General features: G+C 36.2%; 2 protein-coding genes across 2 annotated transcripts in view; one reads left to right on the top strand and one right to left on the bottom strand.

Annotated features, from left to right (window-relative positions):
• Positions 1 to 27,890, top strand: part of LOC5568083 (cadherin-related tumor suppressor) — a 233,900-nt gene that overhangs the window by 12,227 nt on the left and 193,783 nt on the right. The gene's annotated exons all lie outside the window — the stretch shown is intronic.
• On the bottom strand, positions 13,240 to 20,437 carry LOC110677229. The gene is made up of 2 exons (XM_021848289.1): positions 19,883 to 20,437; positions 13,240 to 15,012 (listed from the first exon to the last, which is right to left on the bottom strand). Exons 1-2 carry the CDS (start codon positions 19,906 to 19,908, stop codon positions 13,488 to 13,490), a joined length of 1,551 nt encoding a protein of 516 aa, XP_021703981.1. The 5' UTR covers positions 19,909 to 20,437; the 3' UTR covers positions 13,240 to 13,487.

Raw genomic sequence — 27,890 nt, 5'->3', positions numbered from 1 at the left:
GTATTTAAAGAAGGTGATTTGTTCTTCTTCTTCTTGGCATTACGTCCCCATTGGGACAGAGCCTGCTTCTCAGCTTAGTGTTCTTATGAACACTTCCACAGTTATTAACTGAGAGTTTTCGTTGCGAAAGCTGCCATTTTTGCATTCGTATATCGTGTTTCATTACGAAAAGATCCTGGACCGACCGGAATTCGAACCCGGACACCTTCAGCATGGCAAAGGTGATTTGTATTACTGTAATGTTTTTTATATTCACAAAATAAATTGGTAGAATTCGTTTTTATTTTTGCTTTCATAGTATATTCTCCCCTCTTTTGAACATTGGCTGTTCTTCCTAGGATCATTCAATAATGAAACATAAATACCAGAGTTGCACAATATCAGTCAGATCAACTGATGGCTGATGGACTAAAACTATCAATATCACTATCGTGCTATCAATATCATTTTGATTTGACAACCAACAGCAGTGAAACGATACCGCCCTCTAGATCATAATCACTGCAGAATGAGTGATCGCGTGGTAATTATCCACGCTATCAATGTTTTTCAGTGACCAATATACAGTTTCAATCCATCTGCAGCACTATTAAGAATATCAAACGGATAAATTGCCATTTCATTTGCTTAATTTAAGAGTTAACTTTACCCATCAGTGATATCCAAAGTCTATCGCCATCAATCCACTGGTGATGGAGTAGACAGCATGATGTTGATGTGATATGGAATGATCCGAATTGTATCGCAGTCGGCCTGTATAAATCAGCAAATTTCAAGCGTTGATGGTGACAGCAAGCAACTCTGATAAATACTCTAAAAAAATTCCCTTGTCTTTGATAATTTCGTTTTACAGCAAGCTACTTTAATTAATTAGAGGATGGATGCTGAGCAGAGCAGCATCCATCCCCTATGAAACCTATGAAAACTGAAATTTGGTTTTCCCCAAATTATTCAGTTAATTGTGTTCCCTATTCACTATTTACCATTTACCTGGATTTTAACAGTCCAAAAATCTCTTATAATTTTCTTCTGGGGAATGTCCCATTCTGGGGAATGGGTTTCTGGGAAACGTCGTACAATCGTGTATGCCCTATTGCTGCACTACCACGCCCGTTCTGTATATAACCAGCGAGGCTGTGATCTTACTTTACAGTTAATATTGTAACTAAGGACAAATTGCATGAAGTTTTCATGGAGTATAAGGTTTCTTTTAAAAAAAGACGAGGTAATGAACTATTCGTCTTGATCTGGAATAGACTATAAAAGGTTTACAAAAAAAAAAGACGCTACAGCCTCAACCGAACCCGGTGATGAAGCAATTAATTCAATTGCGATCAGAAGACAGTTTTATTTCCGCGCGGATTAGCAACAGTTCATCGCGGTATTTTTCACTGTTCTGCGCAACCGCGATTCCTCCGGTGGGTTCCTACTTTTACGGTGGCAGGTGTAAAAACAACACATTTGCGCCAGGCGGCCACGTTCAACTATGGTAAATGCGCGCGCGAACATTCTGCGCGTCGAACAATGGTGTGAAATTCATTCCCTCGGAATGGTCGCTAGTAAAACCAGCAGAACAACCGTGGGCAGTCCAAAACGGTTGGGATGGAAATCGGATATAAAAGTTGCTTTTTATAAATATTTTTGCACCTCGTTGGGATGGGTGGATGGATAGAAATAAAAAGTCTTGCTGGAAACGCTTGATTTAGTGGCTTAATTAGTTTTGACTGCCGGTGCTCTCATTGCTGATGACTATCCGATTCAGTTCAGAATACATCAGTGATGGGGGAAATGGAATACGGGCAGCATTCTGTCATGGTTTTCCCCGATCAGTGATTCCTAAAGTGGACGAAACCGTATTAATTATTACTTTTACGTGTTAAACATAGGAAAGAAAAAATTTTTATTATCAAACAGCAAGTAAACAGGAGAAATTACTCCGTACTTTTCAAATTATTATCATTATAAAATCATATAAAATCTGAAAAATATCATTTCATGGTCATGATAGACAAAATATAACGATTGTCAAAAACAAAATGTTGGATTTTCATGCAGTTGGTTTTTTATCCGCGAAACCAGTGTTTGGATTTTGATCCGAATAAACCGATCGAACCATATTCAGAGAGTGTAACAGTTCGTGGATCTTAACAGTTCGTGCCATATCGCAATCGGAGAGCCCTATGAATGTTGCTATTCACTCTCTCGTTTGGTACTTGGCGAGAGAGCGTTCAAGAGCAACAACTCTCACACACCTCAATGGTATCGAGCCATTTGATTGATTTATGTTTTGCTTAAAATTGGTAATAACTTTCATATTTTCTGGTAATGCAATCTTAAACGATTTGCTTTTAATCTATTGGATAATCGAAGCGATTGCAAACATAGCACATAAAATGAAAAATGTTTGCCTCTATTTCTTGATCATAATGAGAATGTATCAGCGAATATTCGGCGCCAATAAGTGGGAGTCACGAACGATAAATGTCATGCGTGTTGTATGAATGCAGGCGGAGAAATGGGATAAAATTATGGCTCGTGTGATCGTAAATTTCCAAAGCCTGCGCGAAACCTCTTATACTCTATGAAATCTTTATTTCAAGTTTAATATGTTTCAAGATAAAAAAATGAAAAAAAAAAAACGAATGTTTTTCATTTTGAAACAACTATTTTGATTATATTCCATCAAAAACAAAAAATATTAGAAAAGATAATGGCTTGTTTGTTTAAATTTTTCTAACTATGATTCAGATTTCAAAGAATCAAACCTTGCAAATTTTCTAGGTAATTTGCGTAGAAAATCAATTCCAGCACGTCTTTTTTTAGAGACTTGGTTTGTTTTTTGATGCAAATCTCTAAAAAGTCTCTATTTTTGACGAAAGTTCTCTAATGTTTCCATTTCAATCAAAAGGCCTTCTGAAGACTTTTTTCCTTATTCTGCATGCAATAAATCCTACTGTCAAATTTTAGAGATACCAGAGAAATATTAAGAGACAATTACACGTCTATTTCACAGGTTCTTCAGCAATTCATTCTCAGATTCCTCGAAGAAAAGCGTCAGGAATTCTTATAGTGCTTTTTTAGCAATCTTTTTCATTCTTTTAGGGATTCCTTCAGAAACTTCTCAAGTGATGATTTCACCTTTTCCCCATAAATTCTTCCAGTGGTGCTTCGAAGGAATGCTTAGTGAAGTTTCTTCAAAATTTGCTCCAGGAAATCCAGGACTACTCTCAACGCTTCTACATCAATTAATTTCCCAGAGAGTATATCGGGATTTCCTCCAGGCATTTTTTCATTAATTCTTTTACCGATTTTCAGTTCTTATTATAGCAGATCTTTCAAAAATTCGCACAGGATTTATTCCAATTAAATTCACAATAATTAATGTCGGAGTTTTTTTTTCTAAAAAGATCTACAAGAATTCCTTCGCCAATAGTTGGCATTGTTATAAGAATTCTTACAAGAATTCATCTATATATACTCCCAGGAATGGCGTCAGAAAATCCCCCAAAATTCGAGGAAATATATTACACACTTTTACAGGAATTTCTCGATATTTTCAACCTAGGTTCCCATTGAGTTGCTCCAGAAATTTCTATATCAATTTCTTCAGCATTTTGTTCAACTCTTACAGTTCTTCCAAACAATTTCTCCTGAAAATTTCTAAAGTGATATCGTCATGGGTTCTTCAAAAGTTCATTTCAGATTTCACACCAACTAATACTACAGTAATCTCTCCGATAATTCCTACATAAATGTCTTCAAGGGATTCCTGCAGGATCCAGAGATTTGATTGTGTTTTATTTAGTTAGTTAAGAAATTTGTCTAAGTGATCTATCAAGATATCTTCAAGAGTCTAGGATTTCTTTCAGAGAACCTTGCGGAAGACAATGAAAGGTTACTTTCGAACTTAATCAAGTTTCATCAGATGTTACTATAGGATTTCCTTTTGAAATACCTTTGGGTTGAACAAATCTTCCATAATGTCTGACAAAAATCCCTCAGACATCCCTCAGACATCTTTGGAAAAATGACAGGAAAAAATAGCTTTCTTTGGGAAATTTCTCAAAGAATTTGTGGAACAGCTCCTGAAGGATTCCTATAAGGACTCACTTCTGGAATCTCTGATATAACTTCTGTGGTTATCCTTTGAAGTTTTTTTTAAGTTATCTAAACGAGACTCTTGGAAGGAATCCTTTGGAGTAACACAGGAAAGTTTTGGGCAATAGGGTCCTAAAGCCCTGTTCCAATTTTAGTGCCAAACGCTTAAGTTAAGGCCAAAAACACATGTTAACTCAATTTTCTAATGTTTTTCGTTGGTTTAAGCCCAAAAAACATTTTTTTAGATTTTGTCACATCCTTTGGCTTAAACTCAAATTTTGGGTGTATTTTGTTTTCCGTATCCCTTACGAAATGTCAGATAGGAACAACCCCAGTGGTCGAACTAAAACCCCTGTGGTGTTTTTGTCGACTAAGCGAACGTCAAACATGATCAAAAGTGTCAAGGTTCATTTATGGACCAAATTTAAAAATTAATGTTTAAACATGATATAGCCATTATTTGAGCGAGAAAAATTGCTAAAGTAGTTACAGTAACATGCTTTTTCGTGTTATTAAATAAAAACAAGATTTCATTAAACATTTTAGGACCCAATTAACTGAATTAATTCCTGAAAAAAAAATAAACATATAGAAATACGGTCAGTAATATTACTCGAATGGTATGGGGAATTCTAAAAAAAAACTTACTAATATTCCTTAAGAAATGTCTGTAAGATTCTCTGAGCATGTTTCATCTTAGATCGAGTTAGGTTTTTATTCTTGCTACTAATTTGTCCCTTATTGGTCTCATTTTAGTTCCTGTTTGGTCTCTTTTTGATGACTTTTCAAGGAAGAGGCATCTAAAATTCCTATTTTCATGTCATTTAGTCGATACCAGCCCTGCGATTCTACTTCATTAACCTGAAGCCCACTACCCCAATTGCAATGACATTGAATCCCATTTCCCCAAATGCACCATTACCCGGAGTTGCATAACTCCGAATCACATTAGACCGAGGAAATGTCATGCTGGATAATTGTGCATTCGGGGTAATAGCATTCGGGATTATGGAATTTGGGCTAATTCGAAGAAATGGAATTCGAGGTAATGAAATTCGGGGTAGGTAATAAAGATGAAGTTGTTCTAAAAATTTTTGAATTTAGGAACCAATTTAGGCCAAAACAAATTCGGGTGGCATATAACACTGCGGAACACGTTTTTGTCTCCAGCACCAATATACCGCTATTCACTTAATTAAGGGTTGCTGAATCCATTGCCGTTTTCAGAAAGCACGTCTAGTTTTTGAGATATTGACTGTTGAAAATGCAAAAAATGACTATTTCAGCCAACTTGCATGCAAGTTTGCCAGCTTGTAAGGTAATATATTGGCTTAATTTGCCACAGAATTCAAACTTTATGTGTATAACAATACTTATCATCAAAGGGTGGTAGGTCATTTGGCATAAAGTCGTTTGGCATAAAGCCGTTTGGCATAAAGTCGTTTGGCATAATGGTCATTTGGCATAAAGTCGTTTGGCATAATGGTCGTTTGGCATAATGGTCGTTTGGCATAATAGTCGTTTGGCATAATGAGTCTTAAACCAAGAATTTCTCAAGATGACATTCGTTTTTACGTTTCTAATGAATCTTTCTGATGGCATCAGGCTTGTTTTGGAGTCAATTGAAACAAAATGACACTTTATTCAACAAACATATGCTCTTGAACAAACTAAGGCATATTGGGAATAGTATTTTATTATTTATCCAGAAATTACCCTTCTTTCAAATATTAATGCTCCTTTTGAGTTTCGCTATAGAAATGTTTTCTTGCCCTGAAGATTTTGATATATTTAGCACAAATTTACTTTCCAACATTCTATGTTTTTTTTCTCTAAACATGATATAGCCATAATTAAAAGTATAAAGAGTGTAGATTTAAAATTTAAATAAATTTCACCTTCTTTTATACATTGGCTGTTCTTTGGAGCTATATTGTAGATATTTTTTTCCAACTGACAGAAGAGCGGCAATCGATAACATTGATCTACTCAAGTTATTGGCGAAAATAGAAATCGATTACTGCAGTAACTTCGATGGGTTGTGTTACTTTTCCCCGAATGTCGTTTCTCTTAATGCCAGTTCCATGAATATCCCGTTTCTCCGATTAGCCCACGTCCCCGAAAAGTTTTTGACACTCATAATTGTCGTAACATTATACATTTCAAGGTGGTGAACGAACTAACTATCTAATATGCACCCTTCTTTAATTAATTGGCGGTTATTTCGAGTTTTACCGTCCTCAGCATTTTTGCCAACATGTGTTTAGCCAAGAATGACAGAATACCTCCTTCTTTTGATTACTTATCGTTCTTTCTCGTTCACTATCCAGCCACTAAAGACTATTATAGCTTCTATTTAAATTGCACCATCATTTGGGGAACTGGCATTCGGGGAACCAATGATTCTGAACGTAATTTTTGATGTCTTTTCGTTATAATATGCCGCGATTGTTTTTGGCGTCCAATCTTCTATTGGTTCAATCATAAATTTTGCCTTCTTTTCAAAATAGGCTGTTCCTTATATTTATACTGTTTTAAATTTTTATTATTTAGTAAAGTTAAATGTAAATCATTTTTATATTTTGCTATATTATCAATTCTTGCTAGACGTGCTGTAAGAATGATAATTACTTTAGAACCTGCCAATATTCAACATATTTTTTTTAATCATTTACCTTAATAGATGGTGTTTTTGACGTATACTTCAAAAATTAAAATTTATATTGAATCATTCAGAAGGTTTTCCACACATTTTTTTAAATGTGTTGTTCATGTTAGTTATGCCGTGGAAACATTTTTTGCGTTAGAGCCTCAAACATTTTTAACGTAAAATTATATGCTTTCGTGTATAGGCTATTTTTGCATTATGCTGGTCTTTGGATTAGAGTTTTAAATATTCTGCAAATAAATTTTCCTTTCTTTTATCAAGTAATTTTCATCAAGTTTTACGTCCGAATTGGGACAGAGCTTGATTTGCAGCGAAATATTCTACTGCGAACTGTCTTTGCCAATTTTATATTTTCAAATATGTATATCGCAACAAGCTCAAAGATACTCTATGTTCTGAGATGTAGAAAAAATTATCATTCCGAAACACTTCCACCAGACCCATTACGAGTTTTGTACAGTTATGCTCTCTAATGTCACAACATTTTTTGACATTCATAGCTTGGAAAATCTCTGAACGAACACCATGCTTATTGAAAACCTACCAAATTTGTTTGCTATGGGCTCAATGGTGTTGATCTCTGTAAAAGCTTAAAAAAGCCGATATTCATTCTAAGTCAATCATTATGCCAAACGGCCATTATGCCAAACGGCCATTATGCCAAACGACCATTATGCCAAACGACTTTATGCCAAACGGCTTTATGCCAAACGGCTTTATGTCAAACGACCTTATGCCAAACGACTTTATGCCAAACGGCTTTATGCCAAACGGCTTTATGCCAAACGACCTTATGCCAAACGACTTTATGCCAAACGGGGTACAATCCATCAAAGTATGTATTACTTTCGATACGGAAAAGTTATTTTTTGATGGTTTATGGTCGGTACGCTGATCATAAGTACTGTGCAAGAGGATAGGAGAAGAAACGGTCAAGGAATGATTCCGCTACCGAAATTACTTGAGCTGTACGCTGCTGAGAAGTAGAGCTGATTTCATAACGCCGGTAACGTCTGCTGTGCAAATCAAATGGAGCTGTCACTTTTCCGTGCGGAAAAATGTGACGCTCTATTATTCCGCAAGTAAAAGTGACATTTCGCTCATACTGAATCAGCTGTCAAAATTACTTTGGTAAAAATGAGAAATTTTACTTGAGCGCTTTACGTTTCAGGTGCATACTACGCATTAGAGAATTATTGTATTTTGCCATATAGAAGAAACGAAGAATTTTGTATGGAGACTGCAAGTATGTTGAAAAAATCGGTTTAATCGAAATTTAATCGCGCAGTTTCAATCAAATTATGTCTGAAATGAAAGTTCATGTTCTATTTTGCATGTTTGGTGGATTAGATTACAAAAAAGTATGATAAATTGTACTTTAAATTTCATGTAAACATTAATAAAACCAGTGTTTTATACAACTTTGGCGACCTGTAGCTAAAAATTGTGACGTGCTGGAACATTTCTGAGAATGGCACCAGATTCAGCAATCCCAAATCTACTGGAGACACATAATTTGATCCTTGAGACACGCAAACATGTCATTTTTGTTACGCTGTGTAATAAAAAAAAATCCTCTAGGATGGCCTTAAAAAGTTCCTCTACTCTCGACTATATTAATTTTAAAAAGTGGGTCGAAATTTCAACCTTGACACTTTCAATACACCTCAACGTTTACTTCGTCGCCAAAAAACACTGGGGTTTTGTGGGCAACTAAGACGATGAAATCAAAATTTCGTGGCTTTCTTGTGGTTCCTTAGTTTTGGTAAAATTTTGCACACGAATGCATGTTTTCAGTAAAAAACTATATTTTGAATGTGTTAACTTAGCGTTGATTTGGAAATGGTAATTTTTATTTCACCATGTATTTTTAAGATTGAGAAAAAAGCGTATAATCAATTTAAAAATTAAAACGAGACAACCAACCCAGAAGAAGTCCAAGTTAAAAGTAAATTCAAATTGTTTATTTTTTCACCTAAGCGTTTATTCAATAGGCTCGAGCGCCGTCAGGCATGACGGAGCCGAATTCATTTTGATTTGTTTTACAAACTCGTATTGCTTCTTAACATACTATGTTAGTTTTGAAGAACTGTAAGACTCGCGGTTTGGTCAGGTTAGGGAATACAATACATTTAAATTTTTGGTAGAACCTCGAATCCAAACTGAATAAACCATTTTCTTAGACAAAACACTGGAATTTATCGCAATTTCTATATGAATTCTCCAGATTTCTTTAATTTTGCGGAATTTCCTGAATTTCACGTCGCAGGTTGAATTTCGCGAAATTGCGTATTTCCAATTTCCAATAATAGTGTGACCACGCTCACGGAAAACAAGAAAAATAACCTTTTCGCCTGTCTCAAAGATCAAATTATGTGTCTTCATTAAATTTGGGATCGCTGAATCCGTTACCGTACTCATAAATGATCCAGAACGTCGTCAAAGCTCTGTATAAAATATTGGATTTATCCTTTTGTATGAAACATAATTTGATGAAACTTTCCAGATTTCATATCGATTTAATCGATTTTTTGTACATGCTTGTTGCCTCCATACAAAATTCGTTATTTCTTATATGACCAATTGCGATACTTTTCCAAATCATCAAAAAGTACCTTTTTTTTAACGAAAATATTACAAACAGCGTTGATTCGTAATCTTCAGTACCTAAGCACTGACTGGAAACTTGTATGCAAGTGAAATGTATGACAATGGTAAATAAAGCATTTCAAATTATCAATATTTGCTGTGTGCTGTGACATTTTCGAAATTGGTAGCAACCCCAAATTGAGTAAATAGTAATATTTTGAAGCTTGAGACAGAAACTTGTTGTGTAATTCATCCAAATTTGTTTAGTTTCTTGTTGAATTTGAATTTGAAGGTATGGCATAAACTTAAAAAACAAAAGAAATTGTTTTTTTTTGACGTACTAATACAAAACTTCTGAAAATAGAGTAAACATGTAATTCCAACCAAAGCTCGAGCGTTTGGTAAAAAAATTGAGATAGTGCTTTAGGACCGAACAACATTTTTTTGGAGTTTAGATATGAATCAAATTCACATATTTACATACACCAGTAAACATAATAATTTGTAAGATTACAGTACACTAATGAGAAACTATTTGTCATAGCTATCTACTATATAACATTATAGAATTTTAGCGTAAGCGTAATTCTTTATAACATGTAAAATTAAGGAATCTTGTACATAAAGCTAAATTTTTTGTACAAGGCGGCGATTCCGAAAAATATTGGTCTTAGGGCCGATTTCTTCACCTTCGCTTAATCCGTAAACCGCGTTCACCCATATGATTAAACTAGGTTTAGGGCCTAAGCGGGGGTGAAGAAATCGACCCTTATGGTACGAAAGTCTAAACAAGTTTGGGAAACACTGTTCTAAATAATTGATTAAAACTCAAATATCCGATCTGTGCAGCGATCCTGATCAGGTTCTATTTCTGACGTTGATTGGTTGTAACACATCAGTTTTCTATGACAAAGAAAGATCATTTCAATTTATCCTTCAATGATCGATTCCCTCACTTTTCTTGGAAGGCTCATTGTACCTATATCAATTTAAACTTCACATATCAGTCAGAAACTGCCTACCTGAAAAATCCCTCTGCCCATCAGGTGCAGCAAGCACGACAGTAGCTGGACTGGTTATTGTCACCGCCGCCGTCATTGCCTTCCATCTTTCCTTTGAGGATTGCAGCAGCAAAGTTCGTCGACGACGGTAAACAGAGGGCGTTTCAAAACCGGGATGAGACCCGAATTTATACTCCTAATTCAATACATCATCGATAATTTCTGTTCGGTTCTGCTTTTTCCACATTTACGCACGGACTGTCTGGAAGCCATTCGGTTGATTTTATAAACGAAACGTCATATATTTAATTTTGATTCCCACATGATTACCGGACATGTCCCCTTGAGAGGGACAGAGAGAGAGAGAGAGAGCGAGTGAGAAGGACACCAAGCGGGTGAAGATGAGAACGAGAAATTAAAATTTTTCGGCGGAGAAACTGACCGCGCTGTCGTCGTCGGCAGGGAAACGCAAGGAGAACCGACGCGAAATCCCTTCAAATGAGCCGCAATTTTTAAGAAGTTTCATTAGTATAAATTAAGGGAACATAAAAGCAAGTTTTTTTTTTGTTTGCGTCGTTTTGCGCAATGCAGCAGCATTGGCAATGCTCGGCCAAAACGTCCACGGCCGGACACCGGCAAAATAATAAAACATCCGACATGGGCTCTAGGATAAGATAAGAGCGCTACAGTCGCGCAAAGGATCGGCTGGTCGTGCATTTTAAAAAGCGAAGTGCAATGGAAGATGCTTTCAGGATGCGAATGGAAACGAATGTTCAAAAGGAAAAGATTCCACCTGTAAGGGAATTTGAAATGTCTGATCATACAAGGAGAGAAATTCAATATTCAAAGTTTGATTATTTGTTATTTTTCATCCTTTCAATACCGGTTTTTCATAGATTTGTTTGTTATTCAAATATTTCATTTGTTTTAAATATGATTTTAATAAATTAAAATATTTTTCGGATAAATGACAAAAAGAAGTTCTTCAATGTGAGTTAAATTGCAGTAACGCAATACACGCGTTATGTTTTTAACGCTGATAGCTCAGAATCATGAATCAAATGACAAAAATCATGATTCGCACATCCGTTCATGATAAAAAAATTGGTGGAGCAAGATTTGAGCCAAGAACATTCTAATTAAGCGCAACGTACTTTATCACTCAACCATATTGTCCTGTTAAATTGTGGGTGATCGATACGAATGAGTTGAAGCAAAGTGCACCGGATGCTGACATGCGTATGAAGAATCATGATTATGACTCATGAATCATGATTTTGGTCATGACCAAACCAATTATAGATTTCATGACTTGTAATTGTGAATTAAATGTTTTCCGTGTAGAAAGGTTTGCTCTGTTTCTAGCAGAAAACAAAGAATACGTTCTTCACGTGTAATAGCTGTGGAAATACAAGCCAATGAGTCAAACGGATGATTCAATTCATTCATGATTTTTAAACTGTTAAGTTCGTGATCTTACAACTCAAGCCTGAAAAATCTCAAGCTTGAAAAATGAGAATTAGAGATTATCGCAACGCTGGGTCTATACGAGTTTTTTGAAGAGTAAATTTGGTCTTTTGGTTGGAGATAATTGAGGTTAACACCTGCTCATAATTTTCCAAAATTACAGAACTGCATGTTACACTTAAATAAAGCGTTTAGAATGAGTAGATTGAGCTAAAATATGAGCTCCTGATATGAATTTCTTATGGCATGGGCGAATCTTCGATACAAAGCCTGTGAAGAATCTCACTCCATCGTTAAGACTTTGTATTTCATCTTACGCCACCAGTCCAGTCAGTGTTTCTGACCATCTGACAGCCTATGAAATTTTGAAGCCCTATGACTAAAACATTCTTAAATTTAGATGTCATGTAATATTAGCGTCAACCGTGTAAAGTAATTAGTAGCGGATTACTCAATAATAAATCATTTAAACGCATCAATTACATCCAACAATGTTGGCAAAAACCCCGAAACTGATCGCAGTCACAGAACTCGACCATCTTCTATTTGCAGTAAACAAATGTTTTTGGTATGGTACAATAAGTGTTTTCCATAGAAAAATCGTTCATTTTGACTCGAGAATAACTTTTGAAAATGGCTAATAAATTTTTGCATGCGATTTATGTATTTGAAAAATTCTAACACTGAAGCTTGAAGCTGTTGATATTAGAGAAAAGTGTTCTATGAAGAAGTTGTAGTGAACCGTTTGGACTACAAGAAAAAAGTATACACCGAAAAAATATTTTTTTTCATGAAAAATTCAAAAATAAAATATAGCAACACATATATTAAGCTTTTTCGGTAATCCAATCCGCATGGTTATTAAATTAATTAACTCATTACGCGTTGTAAAGGTGGATAATCATCATTTTTATGAGTGGAATTATGAAAAAAATCCACTGCCCGCGTGTGTAATAATTATGAGATGGATGGATGTGGATTATGAAAAGGGTCTGCGTGGTCTGTGGGGATTTAAATTCTAAACTTGTAATCAACTGAGTTCTTGGGTCAACAACTGGCTTGGTAGCTTAGTTGGTATAGCGCTCGTCTAGTAATGAGTTAATTAATTCAAAAATAAAACTTAACTTTTAAATTACACAAAAAATCCGTTTGTAATATTTTTTAATTTTCCTCATAGAATCTTCATAGTATACAGATGTTTGGGACAAAGTTTCAAGATGGAGAAATTTTAAATAAAAATGTTTTTCTATGAACAATGTTTGGTCAATTTTCAAAATTTTGATTTTTTGTCAAATAAATACGTTTTTTATGATGATACAATAAGCATCTTGAAATGATTCCAAACCTTAATGATTTTCTGGATAACAGTTATGAGTTCTACGGACGGTTCGGTTTTTTAAAAAAGTCTACTCTCGATCACGGTCCGAAATGAACTGATTGGACATTCTTTATTTTACTTTCATCAAACCTCACAATAAACAAAACGATATTGCCTCCTAGCCTAAACAATCAGAATGATACGCGATACCGCGCGGATGTTTTGTCGTCGTCAGCGATAATCCGTGTGACCAACTGACGAATGACGATTGCTTTACTTTGCTGTGGTGCGTGGGCCACTGGGTGATAACTGCTCTCCCCCGAGTGTTGAGCCTCCTGGGTCAACGTTAGACGGTTAGCCCTGCCGGAATGGTTGAAGCTGGTTGATAGTACTGGACGTCTTTGGTAGCCGTGGGTGCCTCGATGGGTGAAGTGTTGGATCGGTCAATTTGAATGAAGGTGCCTTGAGAACGAAATTTGAACATAACGAAAATTATGATAAAAATGATGATCGATGTCGAGAATGAAAATCCTCCTATGAGAGACCAGGAATTAGCTGCCGTTGCGGATTTAAGATGTTGCAATTGTTTCAAATGCTGGTGTTGTACTTGATGAAGTGTGTGGATGTCGAATTTACGTTCGAGTCCTTCTTCCTTTACTTTTAATCCTGTTGATGGGATGAAGATTCTTTGGTTAACTGTTTTGATGACGTTGTTGGTTAAAGTGTGTTCTCCAATGGTTATAGAACAATTTTGATACATGATCATAAATGATCCGGTTAGGTTCCTATTGGAGATTCCACATGTTGTTTGAAGATTGGTATTAATGTCGTTGAGAAGTGCGGTAGTTTCGCTGATTTTGGTTACGGAAGGGTGCTTGGGATTATGTTCATATGTGCATTTACTTTCCGTTCCCCTTGCTAGTTTGGAAACGCAGTTGTCGTCCGAAATGTCTTCGACGTCTGATTGATAGCATAGACTCCAATTTCCAAGTCGTTCACAAGGTGTTTTCTGTAGTAACAATTCGTTCTTGTTTCGTAAATAAATATTTCCTTTCAAATGGATGCGTTGAGAATTTTTTAAGATGGCTTCGATTTTCAGTACTTCGTAGACCGGATGATAAAACTTGGGGATGTTTACCACGTAGAGCAATAACTCGTTGTTTGTGCCGATGGTCACCTTCGCAAAGTTGATGGCTTCTTCTAAGAGGTCCAGGTGCATGCCTTGGTTGCTTAGCAATTCGTCAATTTGGATGATTTCGTCCGTGGTTAGAAGCTTGTAATTGACTGTCCCTAATTTTGCAAATATTATGGCTTCCTGTATGCTTGCTATCTCCTGATTGATGATGTCTAAATTTAAAATCAAATGTAATACCTGAGTTTCTTCTGAAGAAAGCTTGGAATTTTGTTCTGTAATGTTGATGAGTTTATTAGTTATTTCTGTGAGGTTTCCTAAACTATCAAAAACTTGGTTGTTAATTTTGATTTGTTTGTTACTATTGTCGACCATTTCGTTTATGCCTTTTGTAATTATTCTAAGGTCGTCAGCGTCGGGTGAACCAGACATCCATTTCCATGCTCGTCCTAGCGCGTCCCAACGTTTTTGTTTTCGTCTTGGTTTGAGTTGTTTTATATTATTTCTTAGGTCGTCTGTCTTTCGTTTCAGTAGTGTGATTAGTTCTGGATGGCTGATGTTTACTGTGGATATGTGACTTTCTATCTGCGATATTGACTGTTCTATGTCCGTTATGTTGATGGCATGTACGAATTTCTGGTATCCTTCTAGGATTCTTGCTTCTCCTATCTTCACTATGACTACTGGATCGTTGCTAACGTTGTGAATTTCGATGTTGTTACAAAGTATGTGTGGGATTCTGAAATTATTTAACATTGATATTTTTAACATTAGATTTATGTAGTTTGGAATTATGCTCGTTTTTGAATGTGACATTATTATTTTGTTGTACAAAATGTTTTTTAAATTTTGGTTTATGTTTTGCCCTGATTATTTTGTCCTTAACGAAAACTTCTTTGCCAACAACAAACTCTGGTGGGTCACGTCGGTTTTTATTGATTGTTGAAAGTTGTTTGTCTTGCGTTTTTGTTAAACTAACTAGAACATCGTCATAACGTTTTTGTCGAATTTCCTCTAGTCGATCGGGGTCAATTAGTTGGTCAGTATTTCTAGTCTTCCCAAAGACAATTTCTTTGGGTGTCATGGTGGTGGACGAGTGAATACTATTGTTATACTTTTCGACAACTGTTTGAATGAGGTTTCGAACAGCCGTTTCAGGAGTGATCTGTTTTTGAATTCTATAGAGTTCTAGGATAGTTGAGTGGAATCGCTCAACTACACCATTGACTTCGGATTTATGATGGGGGGTCAAATACACACGAATATTCAGGTCTATCATCCAGCCGCGAATGGTTGGTGATTGTAAACCTTTTTCATTGTCTACAACAATAGATTCAGGAGTAACATGCGAAGTGAATATTGTCCATATTCCATCTTCAATATGGGCTGAATTTCTGGATTCTATAGGAACCATTCGACCATATTTACTGAATTTGTCGATACTTGAGAGGAAGTAATGGCTTTCTATTTGGAAGACATCAATATGCACAATTTGGAAAGGGTACCTCGGAATTGGAGTTTCTTGAATGTGTATTACAAGTGGGTGTCGATCGTATTTGGAAGTATTACAGACATCGCAAACGCTTATAAAATCTTTAATATTTTGCGTAAGTTTTGGGAAATAAAACTCTCGCAAAATTTGTTCCTTATTTTCGTTAATACCGCGGTGAGCTCTTAAATGGGTTTCGCGAATGATTCTTTCTTGCTCTTCCGTGTTTGAGACATCTGTAAGTATTTTTTGTGTAAAGCGTATTTTTAGGAGACCAGCGCGACTGAAGAATCGTTTATAAACTTCTTGAAGTTTTCCTAAGATCTCTTCGGAAGTATATAAACCATTCAATTTAGAAGGATCAAAAAATTCTTTGAGTAATGAAGCCAGTATTTGATCAGTTAGACTTGTTCTTTTAAGGACTATACGGCGGACTCCTGGGAAGGGATTTGTGATTATTGTGTCTGGGCTATCATTTACTTTTTCAATAATGACTTGATTTTTAAAGACATTAAGGGGGGCTTCAGTTGAAAGAATGTAATTAGTGTCATCATCTTCTGCCGAGTGTTGAGTTGGTGTAAGCGAGTAAATTTGGATGCGACTCAAGGCATCTGCGACAACGTTACTTCTGCCGGGTTTATACACGATCTCATAATCGTGTTCTTCTAAATATGATTTCCAATTTTTCAATTTAGCATTCACATTTCTGGGTGATAAGGAAAAAGTTAGAGGTTGATGGTCAGTAACTATTTTAAATTTTTGACCATAAATATAATTCCTGAATACTTTAAGAGCCCAGTAAATTGCTAACATTTCCTTTTCTGTTGCTGAATAATTTTCTTCAGCTCTATTCAAAGTTCTAGAGGCAAAGTGTATTGGTTTATCACTACCAATTTCACCTTGACTAAGCACAGCACCAAGAGCGAAATTTGACGCGTCTGTGGTGATCAAAAATGGTTTTGAAAAATCAGGGTAAGCTAAAACGTCGTTGCTAGTCAGAATGTTTTTCATAGTATCAAAACATTTCCGTTCATCTGGGTTTAAAATTATTTGCTTTTTTGAATCGGGATTCTTCTCCCCTCTCAAAAGATTTGTTAGAGGTTTTGCAATTTTTGCAAAATCTTTAACGAATCGTCTGTAGTATCCGATGAGTCCTAAAAATCCTCTTAATTGCTTAAGATCTTTAGGTTCCGGAAATTTCATGATTGCTTCAATCTTTTTTTCGTTTGGTTTGATTCCATTATCTGAAATCACGTAACCTAAGAATTCAATCGATGTATGCATGAATTCAGATTTGTCCAGTTGGACTTTCAAATTTGCTTTGTGTAGGGTCTTTAGAACTATTCTTAAGTTTTCATTATGTTCCTTAAGATCTTTTCCAAAAACTACCACATCGTCGATATAAACGTAGCATCGTTTACCGATGTGCTCTCGTAGAACATCGTTCATTGCTCGTTGAAAAATAGCGGGAGCGTTCTTGAGGCCAAAGGGCATACGAACAAATTCGTATTTCCCATAGTTGACCGAAAAGGCGGTTTTTTCAATGTCTTTGGGATTCATCTTGATCTGATGAAATCCGGAAGCCAAATCAAGGGTGGAAAAATATTTATTTCCTCCTAGTTGATCAAGAATATTTGATATCTCAGGCATTGGGTACCTATCAGATATCGTTTTTTGGTTTAATTTTCTGTAATCAATTACGAGACGGAATTTCTTCTCTCCCGATGCGTCCATTTTTTTAGGGACGACCCACACTGGAGAATTCCATGGGGATCTCGATGGTCTAATTATGCCAGATTTGATCAGTTTTTTCATTTGTTTGTCAACTTCATCTTTGTATGCCATGGGATAAGGGTAAGTTTTTTGATAAATGGATAAATCATCAGTGGTACGAATATCACAGTTTACATTCGTAACACAAGAAAGGGTACTGTTTGGATTATGAAAGATTTCCTGATATTCTTCTAATATTGGGATTAACGTCGATTTTTCTTGTTCACCAAGGTGTGCTAACCTCAGTTTTTCAGAAACTATGATTGAATTTACTTTCCTGGGTGCTGGTGTGGGTGTATAGAAATGTATAGGAATGTTTAGCGTTTTTTCCATGCCAAAAACTTGTAGAATTCCTTGGTTAGAGACGAAATTGAAATATTTGTTGAAAATTATACCTGTTCCTATGATTCCGTCGAAGAAAGTATGGAAATCAAAAATGGAAAATTCAAAAGCATGGTTAACAATTGGAGAAAAAATTGGAAGATATGTAACCTCGGAAATAGCGTTATTTCCTGTAACACCTTTAACAGTTTGTCGAGGTATTTTAAAAATTTGTTGTCCGGAAGAGAGCCCATTTTTTGGATATTATATTTATGTTGGCTCCACAATCGATTAGTAATTTCATATATCCCTTATTAGTTGGGATTTTGATGAATGGTAGCGGCGAAACGTTTTTCATTCGAACCATTTTGCCACCCATTCGGTATCGTTCTCTAAAAAATTGCTCTCTTGGGCCTGATTAGTTTCTTCGCTTGGGGTTTCTTCATTTGCCGCGATGTTGTCGATATTCAAATTTTCCAGAGGCTCTAGCAATTCCTCTTCATGGAAAAATTCCCTATTTAGTTCTAATTGTTCTTCATACCATTTTTGGTATTCCGAAGGGTCAAGAACATGTTCCAGAGTATGTGCGGCTCTTTTTGCTCCTGGGTCATGTGCTCGCATAGAATCGCTTGCAATTCTACGTTGAGCTATCGGTCTATTACCATAATTCACATGGTGTGTGTGAATACTGCTGGTATCCATTGGTTCAGGACGTGGTTGGGGTTGTATGAAGGTTCTATTGGGTGCAAAAACATTGGGTTTTGCATGAGAGTTGAATTGATGAAAGTTTCGAGGAGGAGCTATCGGGGGTGCTCTATAATTGAAATTATTTTGTTGAGCATGGGAGTTATTTTGTTGAATATTTCTTGGTGTGATTGGGGGTGCTCTATGAAGATTGTTATGAGCATTATATTGACGCGGTGGAACTGGAGGCCTTTCCACAAAGTTGGGTTTAGGCAATGGAGGTGCCGAAGAAGGGAGTGGATGCCAAGAAGGAACGTTTACCGGTGCATTTCGAGCGTCTAAATTTAAATAGTCCACGCAATAACTATAGGCTTGCGCCAAACTCGTTGGCCTAAAGTTTTTGCAGAATCTAGAAAGAGGGTCACCAAGTCCCCTAATGAATGTGTCCAATGCTATTTGGTTGTATAGGCGCATTAGCACCGTTTCAAAACCTTGCCATTGGTTATCCATGGCAACAGCTGAGCTTATTAGGGTTACGAGCTCCCTAACTCTGCTGTAATAGCTCTCAAGACTTTCAGCCTTGCTGCGTCTGAGCGATTTTAATTGATTGTCGAGAGTCATAAGATCTCTCTTGTCAGCATAATACAACTTTAGGACATCTTTAATGCTGTCCCATTGAGTTGGAGTATTGCTGGTTATGAGAGCGTCGTTCGCTTCTCCTTTGATTTTTCTTCTGATCGTTTTGATCAGAAGATGGTACTGAAAATTGCTTTTCAGATCCTCAAAAAGTTCAAGGACATCTTCGACATCCAAAATCCACTGACTTAAATCGCGTGGATTACCGGTAAAGTCGGGGAGGTCTCGAACAATTTGCGGAATTTTTCCGCGATCCTCGAAACTAATGTTTCGATCAATAACGAATCGAGGTGCGGGATTTGGGATTGGAGCTGGGTTTGGAGCTGGAATTTGAACAGGGATTGGTACTGGAATTGGGATTGGATCTGGAACGGGAATTTGAGCTTGAAGTGGATTTTGCACGATGTTGAGGCGTGCGGGTTGTATAATTGGAGGGGTCATGATAAGGATTAAGGACAGGTGAACTACTTAATTAATCACACAATGTTTTCACTTTCACACTTTCACTATTTTATTAATTACGGATTTATTTTGTTTTGGTTTAGGGTTAGTTCGCGCCTAAACTGTGATATTATAGTGGTTCGCTTACGGATGGGCCGGGCTTACCACTGTGTTGTTAGTAGGCGAATTCGCGTTTAGATTTTTGACACACTGAGGTGCGGTTTTAACTTATAAACTATTAATTTCTGTTGTTAATAGTACTTACAAGAGAATCAGGAAGCACAATCGCATGCTGCGGGACAACGCCTAGGTCCTGGAAAGTCCTTTGAAGCTCAGGAAGTACGGTTTGTACTGCGGGACAACGCCTCAGTCCTGGATGGTCCTATTTCCGGGGTTGGGTATCCTGATAGTGCACCTCTTCGCGCTCCGTCTCCTCAAATCACCAACTTGATTGATGATGGCTCTGGGTCCGGGATGACGAATTCTCTCTTGGAGGCAGCTGAAGGTGGCTTCGTTCGACTGAACTTATACAATTACTATCAGGTCCCAGATTCGGGCGCCAGTTACATCTTCAACGGACGGTTCGGTTTTTTAAAAAAGTCTACTCTCGATCACGGTCCGAAATGAACTGATTGGACATTCTTTATTTTACTTTCATCAAACCTCACAATAAACAAAACGATATTGCCTCCTAGCCTAAACAATCAGAATGATACGCGATACCGCGCGGATGTTTTGTCGTCGTCAGCGATAATCCGTGTGACCAACTGACGAATGACGATTGCTTTACTTTGCTGTGGTGCGTGGGCCACTGGGTGATAACTTAACTTTTCTTGAAGTAGCCATTTTCGAATTATATCAAGTTTAATGAAATGTTATTTTTTTATTTAAATATTGAAGTAGGTCATTTTTATTAGTTTGGTTAGAACACACGCCTCTCACGCCGAAGACCTGGGATCGAATCCCATCCCCGAGATAGTCACCCAAAAATTTTTCAGTGACGACTTCCTTCGGAAGGGAAGTAAAGCCGTTGGTCCCGAGATGAACTAGCCCATGGCTAAAAATCTCGTTAATAAAGATAGAATAGAATAGAATAGAATTTTTATTAGTTATTCGTGATTCTCCATCAATAACAATACGTTTTCGAGAGTAAAGACCATATTTGCTTTCCACTTACTTATTTTCCTTGATGGAGAATCACGAATATCTAATGAAAATGGCCAACTTTATTATTTAATTTATATTTTTTTTTTTACATTTAATTTGAGTAGTGTTTGATCCTTTGCTCGCGTTGCTTGCTCCTGCAGGGGCGGGTGATGTGAGCAGGATCAATCGTGTTGCGCGTCGCTCGCGCGGCATTAATAAACAGTGGCGTTAAACGGATTAGGCGTGAATGTATCATGGATCGCATCACCAATCGCTGGTGACTCCCAGATCTTTACCTTATCCCACTAACCCAATATCCTTTCCATGACAACTGTGGAGATGCAGAAGATTCTTCGGTCTCTAGTAACAACGGTGGTCTAGCTAACATTCCTTCCCTTCCCCAATGACCGTAAGGACGTGGCCGGCGCCGTTATTGACTTTTAAAATTTGAGCTCTCGATTTGTGCACATTGAAGAATGGTTAGCTAATCCCAAGCCCCATTCATTGATTCCCTGTGCAACTTCGATTGCTCTAGTCAATCACGGAGTAGCAACTACGAATTGTACGGTCATATATGCTCATGCTCATGCTCATTATATTTTTTTTACATTTAATTTATTAATATGTAGTTTCAAGATTCTTAGTGTGTCATCAAAACGTATTTATTTTGACAAAAAATCAAAATTTTGAAAATCGACCCAAAAATGTTCTTACAAAAAACTTTTTTATCAAACATTTTTCCACCATAAAACTTTGCCCCAAACATCTGTTTACTATCAGCATTCTATCGCAAAAATATTAAAAATGGGGTTTTAGTGTAATTTAAAATTTAAGCTTTATTTTTAAAATTTTCATGAAAAAATATCTTTTTAATGTATATTTTTTTCTTGTTGTCCAAGTCACTACATCTTCTTCATCATAAAATTTTTGCTAAAATCGACAGCTAGAATTGTTCAAACAAATTGCATGCAAAAACTTATACGCCATTTTCAAAACTTATTCTTGGGTCAAAATTATCGATTTATCTATGAAATACACTTATTCTACCATGTGCTAAATTTAATCTAAATCGAAGATTATCGATTACGATTTTTATTTTTTCGACTAATTCTGGATGGAATTCGTCAAATGTTTCAGTTTCACGGAAAATTACAAGCAAATCAAGAAGGTCACTCTGCAATGTTTCAGCTTGTAACCTTGAACAGGAATCTGTTCTGTTAGATCGAAGGAAACTTAGGTTTTTCAGAGATTCCTTCGAGAAATTCGTTTGGTTCAGTAGGAAGGAACACCTGATGAAACTTCTCGTGATCTCCTGAAGAAGTCCACAATCTCCGAGAAAATTCCAAAAGTCTGCAATGGAATTATTGGCGGAATTGTAGAAAAAATAAATAAATAATAAGAAATCTGAATGTTAATATTCCTTCACAAACATAACTTGATATTGACAATCCTCTTGAAACATTAACAAATTCCATTGTTGAAGCCAGAAGCATTGCAATTCCAAAATGTGAAGTAAAATTTGAATCCGTGATTATAGACGATGATCTTAAACTCTTGATCCGTCTTAAAAACGTGAGGAGAAGGCAATTTCAACGCACTCGCGATCCTGCTATGAAAATTATATGGCAGGATTTGCAGAAAGAAATCAAGAAACGTTTTGCATAATTAAGAAACAAAAATTTTGAAAATAAGATTTCTCAATTGGACCCTGGCTCTAAGCCTTTTTGGAAATTATCTATAATTTTGAAAAAACCTCAGAAGCCAATATCAGCATTGAAAGTGGAAAACAAATTATTACTAACTAATTGCGAAAAAGCTCAAAAACTTGCTATGCAGTTTGAAAGTGCGCACAATTTTAATTTAGGACTTACTAGTCCAATTGAAAATCAAGTTACTCAGAACTTCGAAAATTTATCAAGAGAACGTTCTCGAAAATGCCTGTGAGACTGATTTGGAAGAAGTGAGAACTATTATTAAAAAATTCAAAAATATGAAAACTCCTGGCGATGATGGAATTTTCTACATCCTCATCAAGAAACTTCCAAAAAGTAGCTTATCATTTTTAGTTGATATATTCAACAAATGTTTTCAGTTAGCTTATTTTCCTGCCAAATGGAAAAATGCAAAGGTTGTTCCAATTTTAAAACCAGACAAAAATCCTGCAGAAGCTTCTAGCTCGTCCAATCAGTTTGCTTTCTTCCATCAGTAAACTTTTTGAAAAGGTTATTTTGAATAGAATGATGGTCCACATCAACGAAAATTCAATTTTTGCCAATGAACAGTTCGGATTCCGCCATGGACATTCGACCACTCATCAATATTTACGTGTAACAAATTTGATCAGTTCCAACAAAACTGAAGGCTATTCTACTGGTCTTGCTCTTCTAGACATAGAAAAAGCATTCGACAGTGTTTTGCATGAAGGTTTGATCGTAAAATTAAAAAAACTTTAATTTTCCAACATACATTGTTAGAATAATTCAAAGTTATCTGTCAAATCGTACACTTCAAGTTAATTATAAGAACTCCAAATTTGAAAGACTTCCTGTAAGAGCTGGTGTTCCTCAAGGCAGCATTTTGGGACCAATATTATACAATATTTTCACATCTGACTTACCTGAGTTACCTCAGGGATGTCAAAAATCTTTGTTTGCGGATGACACAGGCCTCTCCGCCAAAGGTCGAAGCCTGCGTGTCATCTGTAGTCGATTGCAAAAAAGTTTGGATATTTTTTCTTCATACTTGCAAAAATGGAAGATTTCTCCTAATGCTTCCAAAACTCAACTAATAATATTCCCATATAAACCAAAAGCTCTTTATTTGAAACCTTCAAGTAGACATGTTGTCACGATGAGAGGGGTTCCAATAAATTGGTCAGATGAAGTTAAGTATCTAGGGCTCATGCTAGATAAAAATTTAACTTTCAAAAATCACATTGAGGGCATTCAAGCCAAATGTAATAAATATGTAAAGTGTCTCTATCCCCTTATTAATAGAAAATCGAAACTTTGTCTTAAGAACAAGCTTTTGATATTCAAACAAATTTTCAGGCCAGCCATGTTGTATGCTGTACCAATATGGACTAGCTGTTGTAATACCAGGAAGAAAGCTCTGCAGAGAATTCAAAATAAAATTTTGAAAATGATTCTGAGGCTTCCTCCCTGGTATAGTACCAATGAGTTACATAGAATATCCAATGTTGAAACATTGGAACAAATGTCAAATAAAATAATTAATAATTTCAGGCAAAAATCGTTGCAATCTTCTATTGCCACGATTAATGCGTTTTATGTTTAGGTTAAGTTAGGTTAAGTAAATTGAAAACGTTATTTTTTTCTCTTATAAGCAGGCGAAATCAACTCACCTGTAGAAAATCTGAACTGCTACGGCAAATGAAATGTAATATGTTGTTAACAAAAAATTAATAAAATCATAAATTTGTTTTACCAAATTAGGATGATAGTGTTGTCTAACACAGAACACCTAGATATAAGAAATGAATGTAATGTTTAGAATGATACTAATAAAAAAAAGAATATTTTTTTGAAATTTTTTGCAAAATTAGGTTCAACGAATAATCTCCAGATGAATTTCCATAGTAAAGTTTAAAAATTTCTAAAAAAAAAAAAAAACTGAGAGAGTATGTTATTCAAAATATTTCTAACAAAATTACTGGACAAAATTCTTATTGCCAGTAGAAAATTTAAACCTAACACTTGAAGTCAAGATATCTAAATTAATGACGAATTTTCTGAGGGTCTTGTTGCTAGAACTCACACCTAATTTAACGAAGAAGAAAATCGTAGCAATTTCCACAACATATATTCAAACACTTCTGCTAAAACATCTTAGTAATTCAACATAAAATCATCTGCAAATTCCGGAACTGTTGATACAATATTCATAAAACTAGCTATGGATTCTGCTCTCTTCGATTCCTAGATTGAAAAGTTACTCTTAACAACGAAGAAACCTGTATTTATGTTAATAGATAAATTTTTGGATGATCGTTTCTTTGTAATCAGATAACAAAAATCATGTCTAGGTCTACAAAAGTGACTAAGGTTACTATAAAAACCTTGTTATTCTGTTCCAAAAATATTCCGAATAAATTTAGATATAAAAGATTTTCTTATTAAATTTAAGGACGTTGATGTTTTGTAAATCTGTAGAAAATCTATCAATTCGAAAGTCAAAAAGTGTGTTAATTAGACACACAACAAAAAACCGCTGTCGAATATTACAGTGCAGTTTTGTTTCGTTTCACAAATCACACAACCCAACACAGGAATAGACAAATTATCGTTTCATTATCCGAGAATCGCTGGCCAGTCGCCAGTCGTAAGCAGCAGCCAGCACAGACTTCTTCCCGTCGAGACCAGCATCTGTTTTTGGTCGCCTATGCAATAGAAAGTTATGAGCACAAAACAAAAAAAAAATGAAAACCGGTAGCCGCGTTAAATACTGAAACAAAAACTGCTGATTCAAAGATGTTGGCCATCGCCATCGACTTCAGCGTAGACGGGAGGTTCGGAGGGTACAACATCTCAGCTCCTAGTTTCCTCGGGTCTATACACAAAGATTTCAATTATACAATTATATATAATTTCGGATAAATACGTACTTCTGTTTGTTCAAAGATGTTAATTGGAATTAGTTTTACAAAAACCGGCCTTCTCAACGAGGATGCTTTGGCTGGGATGAGGAGCTCAGAACGAAGAACGAGAGAAGAGGCTCCGGAGGGAACCGATCAAGGAATGGCAGGTCTCGAAGGAAGCTTGAAGTGGAAACACAGCACAAATGATGAGCCATATCGTTCTTGCTTGCAGACGCACACACAACATAGTTGAGCAGCGGCTGTTGATGACCATGATTCGACGGTTTTCGGATTGCTTTCGGGCTTACTTCGCGGTATGGAGGAGCACTTGAATGGGTTCTAATGATGGCCACGGAAGAATGACTATTTCTAGCTACAACAACAAAAGAATTCTGATTATGAGAAGGCATAATTTTCGAGCAATTTCCATGTTATAAAGTTGACATTAAGTTGCTATCTGTTAGTGGGATATTTTCCAAACAATTCCACCACAAATAGCCGACAGTAATTTGCTGACGCGGAAGAAACGAACTCCGGAGAAATGCTTCGAATTCTGGAAGTCCAAGCCGTATGGAACGCTAGTTAATTTTAATCAGAGATGAACGGTTTCTATTCCCAATCGCGAAACTTCACCCTCCCTACCTCTCGTTGCAAGGGGGATGCATGTAGTGCATCTCGAGACACGGTGTGTCTCAATTCGATTATTAACGAAAAATAATCCTAAATTCTGCACCCACTATTCGAAAGATATGCTGACATGAAAATATTCATTGAAATTCAAAGCACTATAAGTTTAATTTCCCTTGATGGAGCGTTTTAAAATTCACGGATAGGTATCATATCTGTCGAACGGTGGGTGCAGATTTAGTGGTCATTTTTTCCTCAGTAACGGCCCTAGACACACCGGGCGACCGCTACTGCCCGAACGTTCTATCCTATGGTTTTTTTTTTTCAATTTATTATTCATCTCGCTGGAGCATCGGCCGAAGAATTTTCATTTTTCCTTGTTTGTCTTTCCAATTACGTTTGATTTTTTTCACTCCGCTTACAGTGACTGGCCACCACACTGCTGCCACTTCCCGTGTCCCCAATAACTGGTGCCGGCAGAAAAAGGGGAACACACATTTATTCCTTATAGCACACATCTCTCCACGCTGCTGGATATGCTTCGGCTTAGGAGGGCACTTGTAATTTACTTTTCTCTGCATTCGATGCTCTCTCTCGCTGTATCTATCTATCCTATCTATGGAAGTGCGGTTGTGGCCGAGTCTCATCGCTATATTTGTATTTATATTTCTCTATTTGTTTACTTCTCTATTTGCTTCAATTATTTTGTGTGTACACCGCTTTCATCCGTGGTCCGTGTCTTCTTGGCCGGATCAACGTCTAGGCGTAGCGTAGCATTCGCCGTAGTGCGAGTTGTGCGACGACGGAAAGGTGCATCGTTTTTCTTACTAACAAGGCAAACCAAGAGTCATCTTCCTTAGGATGGAGCATTGAAGAAATGCTAGTGCAGCTATCGACATTGGATACTGTTGCAGCACACCATTGATTTGTGATGGAGGGTTTGCAGTTCTTAGGACAGATTCTAACTGTGCGTGGTTTAGCAAAATTTCATTAGAATCGTCCAAATTTTTAATCTTGAATTTAAATTTCTTAAAATTATTAAGAATTAACGTCATAGTAAATGGCATTACCGTGATGCATCAATACCCGGACGCTTAAGCAGCGACAGATGTTCTAATACTATTTTCAATAAGAATTATGGATTAAAAATTAAAAATTAAAGGTTTATACCAAATCTTGATAAGAGTGATGAATTTTCCCTTTAAAATAACGATTTTATAATGAAAATCGGTAGAATACCGTGATGCATCAATACCCGGACGCTTAAGCAGTGCCAAATGTTCTGATACTAATTTCAATCAATATTCTTTGAAATTTTTGAATGTACCACCATTTCACAAACCATTTCGACATTAATTTTCATGAAAATAACAAGTATTCATGTTGAAATAAAGAATTTAATACAAATATAACGAAATCAGTTGCACTAGTCTTGTTTTTAAATCCGGACACATGAATCAAAAAGCCGGACAGTTTTGAATTAAATTCCGGACACCCGTACTTAAGCTCGCTAAATTTATTTAGAGTTTAAAAAAATGCATTCAAATGCGGTTATTTGACTACAATTTTTTAAGTTCATTACATCGAAATACAAAATAATGTCTTCAAAGACCTGGTAACAATATTCATGTTTCGTTTACTTACTTTCTGTGGAGGTAGTTAGACTCAGGATTACCTGTAATAACCAAGATTGTTGGAGCAATTTTCAGAAATTATCTCATTTTTCAACCGTTCATACACTTTTTACAATTTTCCCTTAAAGTTTCCACCGCTTTTTTCTTCACGAATAGATATCTTATCCAGCAAAATATCACTTGAACGCGAGGCGTCCGGATTTTAAAACCATGGTTCAAAGAAACGGACACTCACTAATCGCTCGAAAAACTATTCTTTTATACTATTT

This window comes from Aedes aegypti, chromosome 2 (assembly GCF_002204515.2).
Source record: "Aedes aegypti strain LVP_AGWG chromosome 2, AaegL5.0 Primary Assembly, whole genome shotgun sequence".
Lineage (NCBI taxonomy): Eukaryota > Metazoa > Arthropoda > Insecta > Diptera > Culicidae > Aedes > Aedes aegypti.
This window is presented reverse-complemented; position numbering and strand designations above follow the sequence as displayed.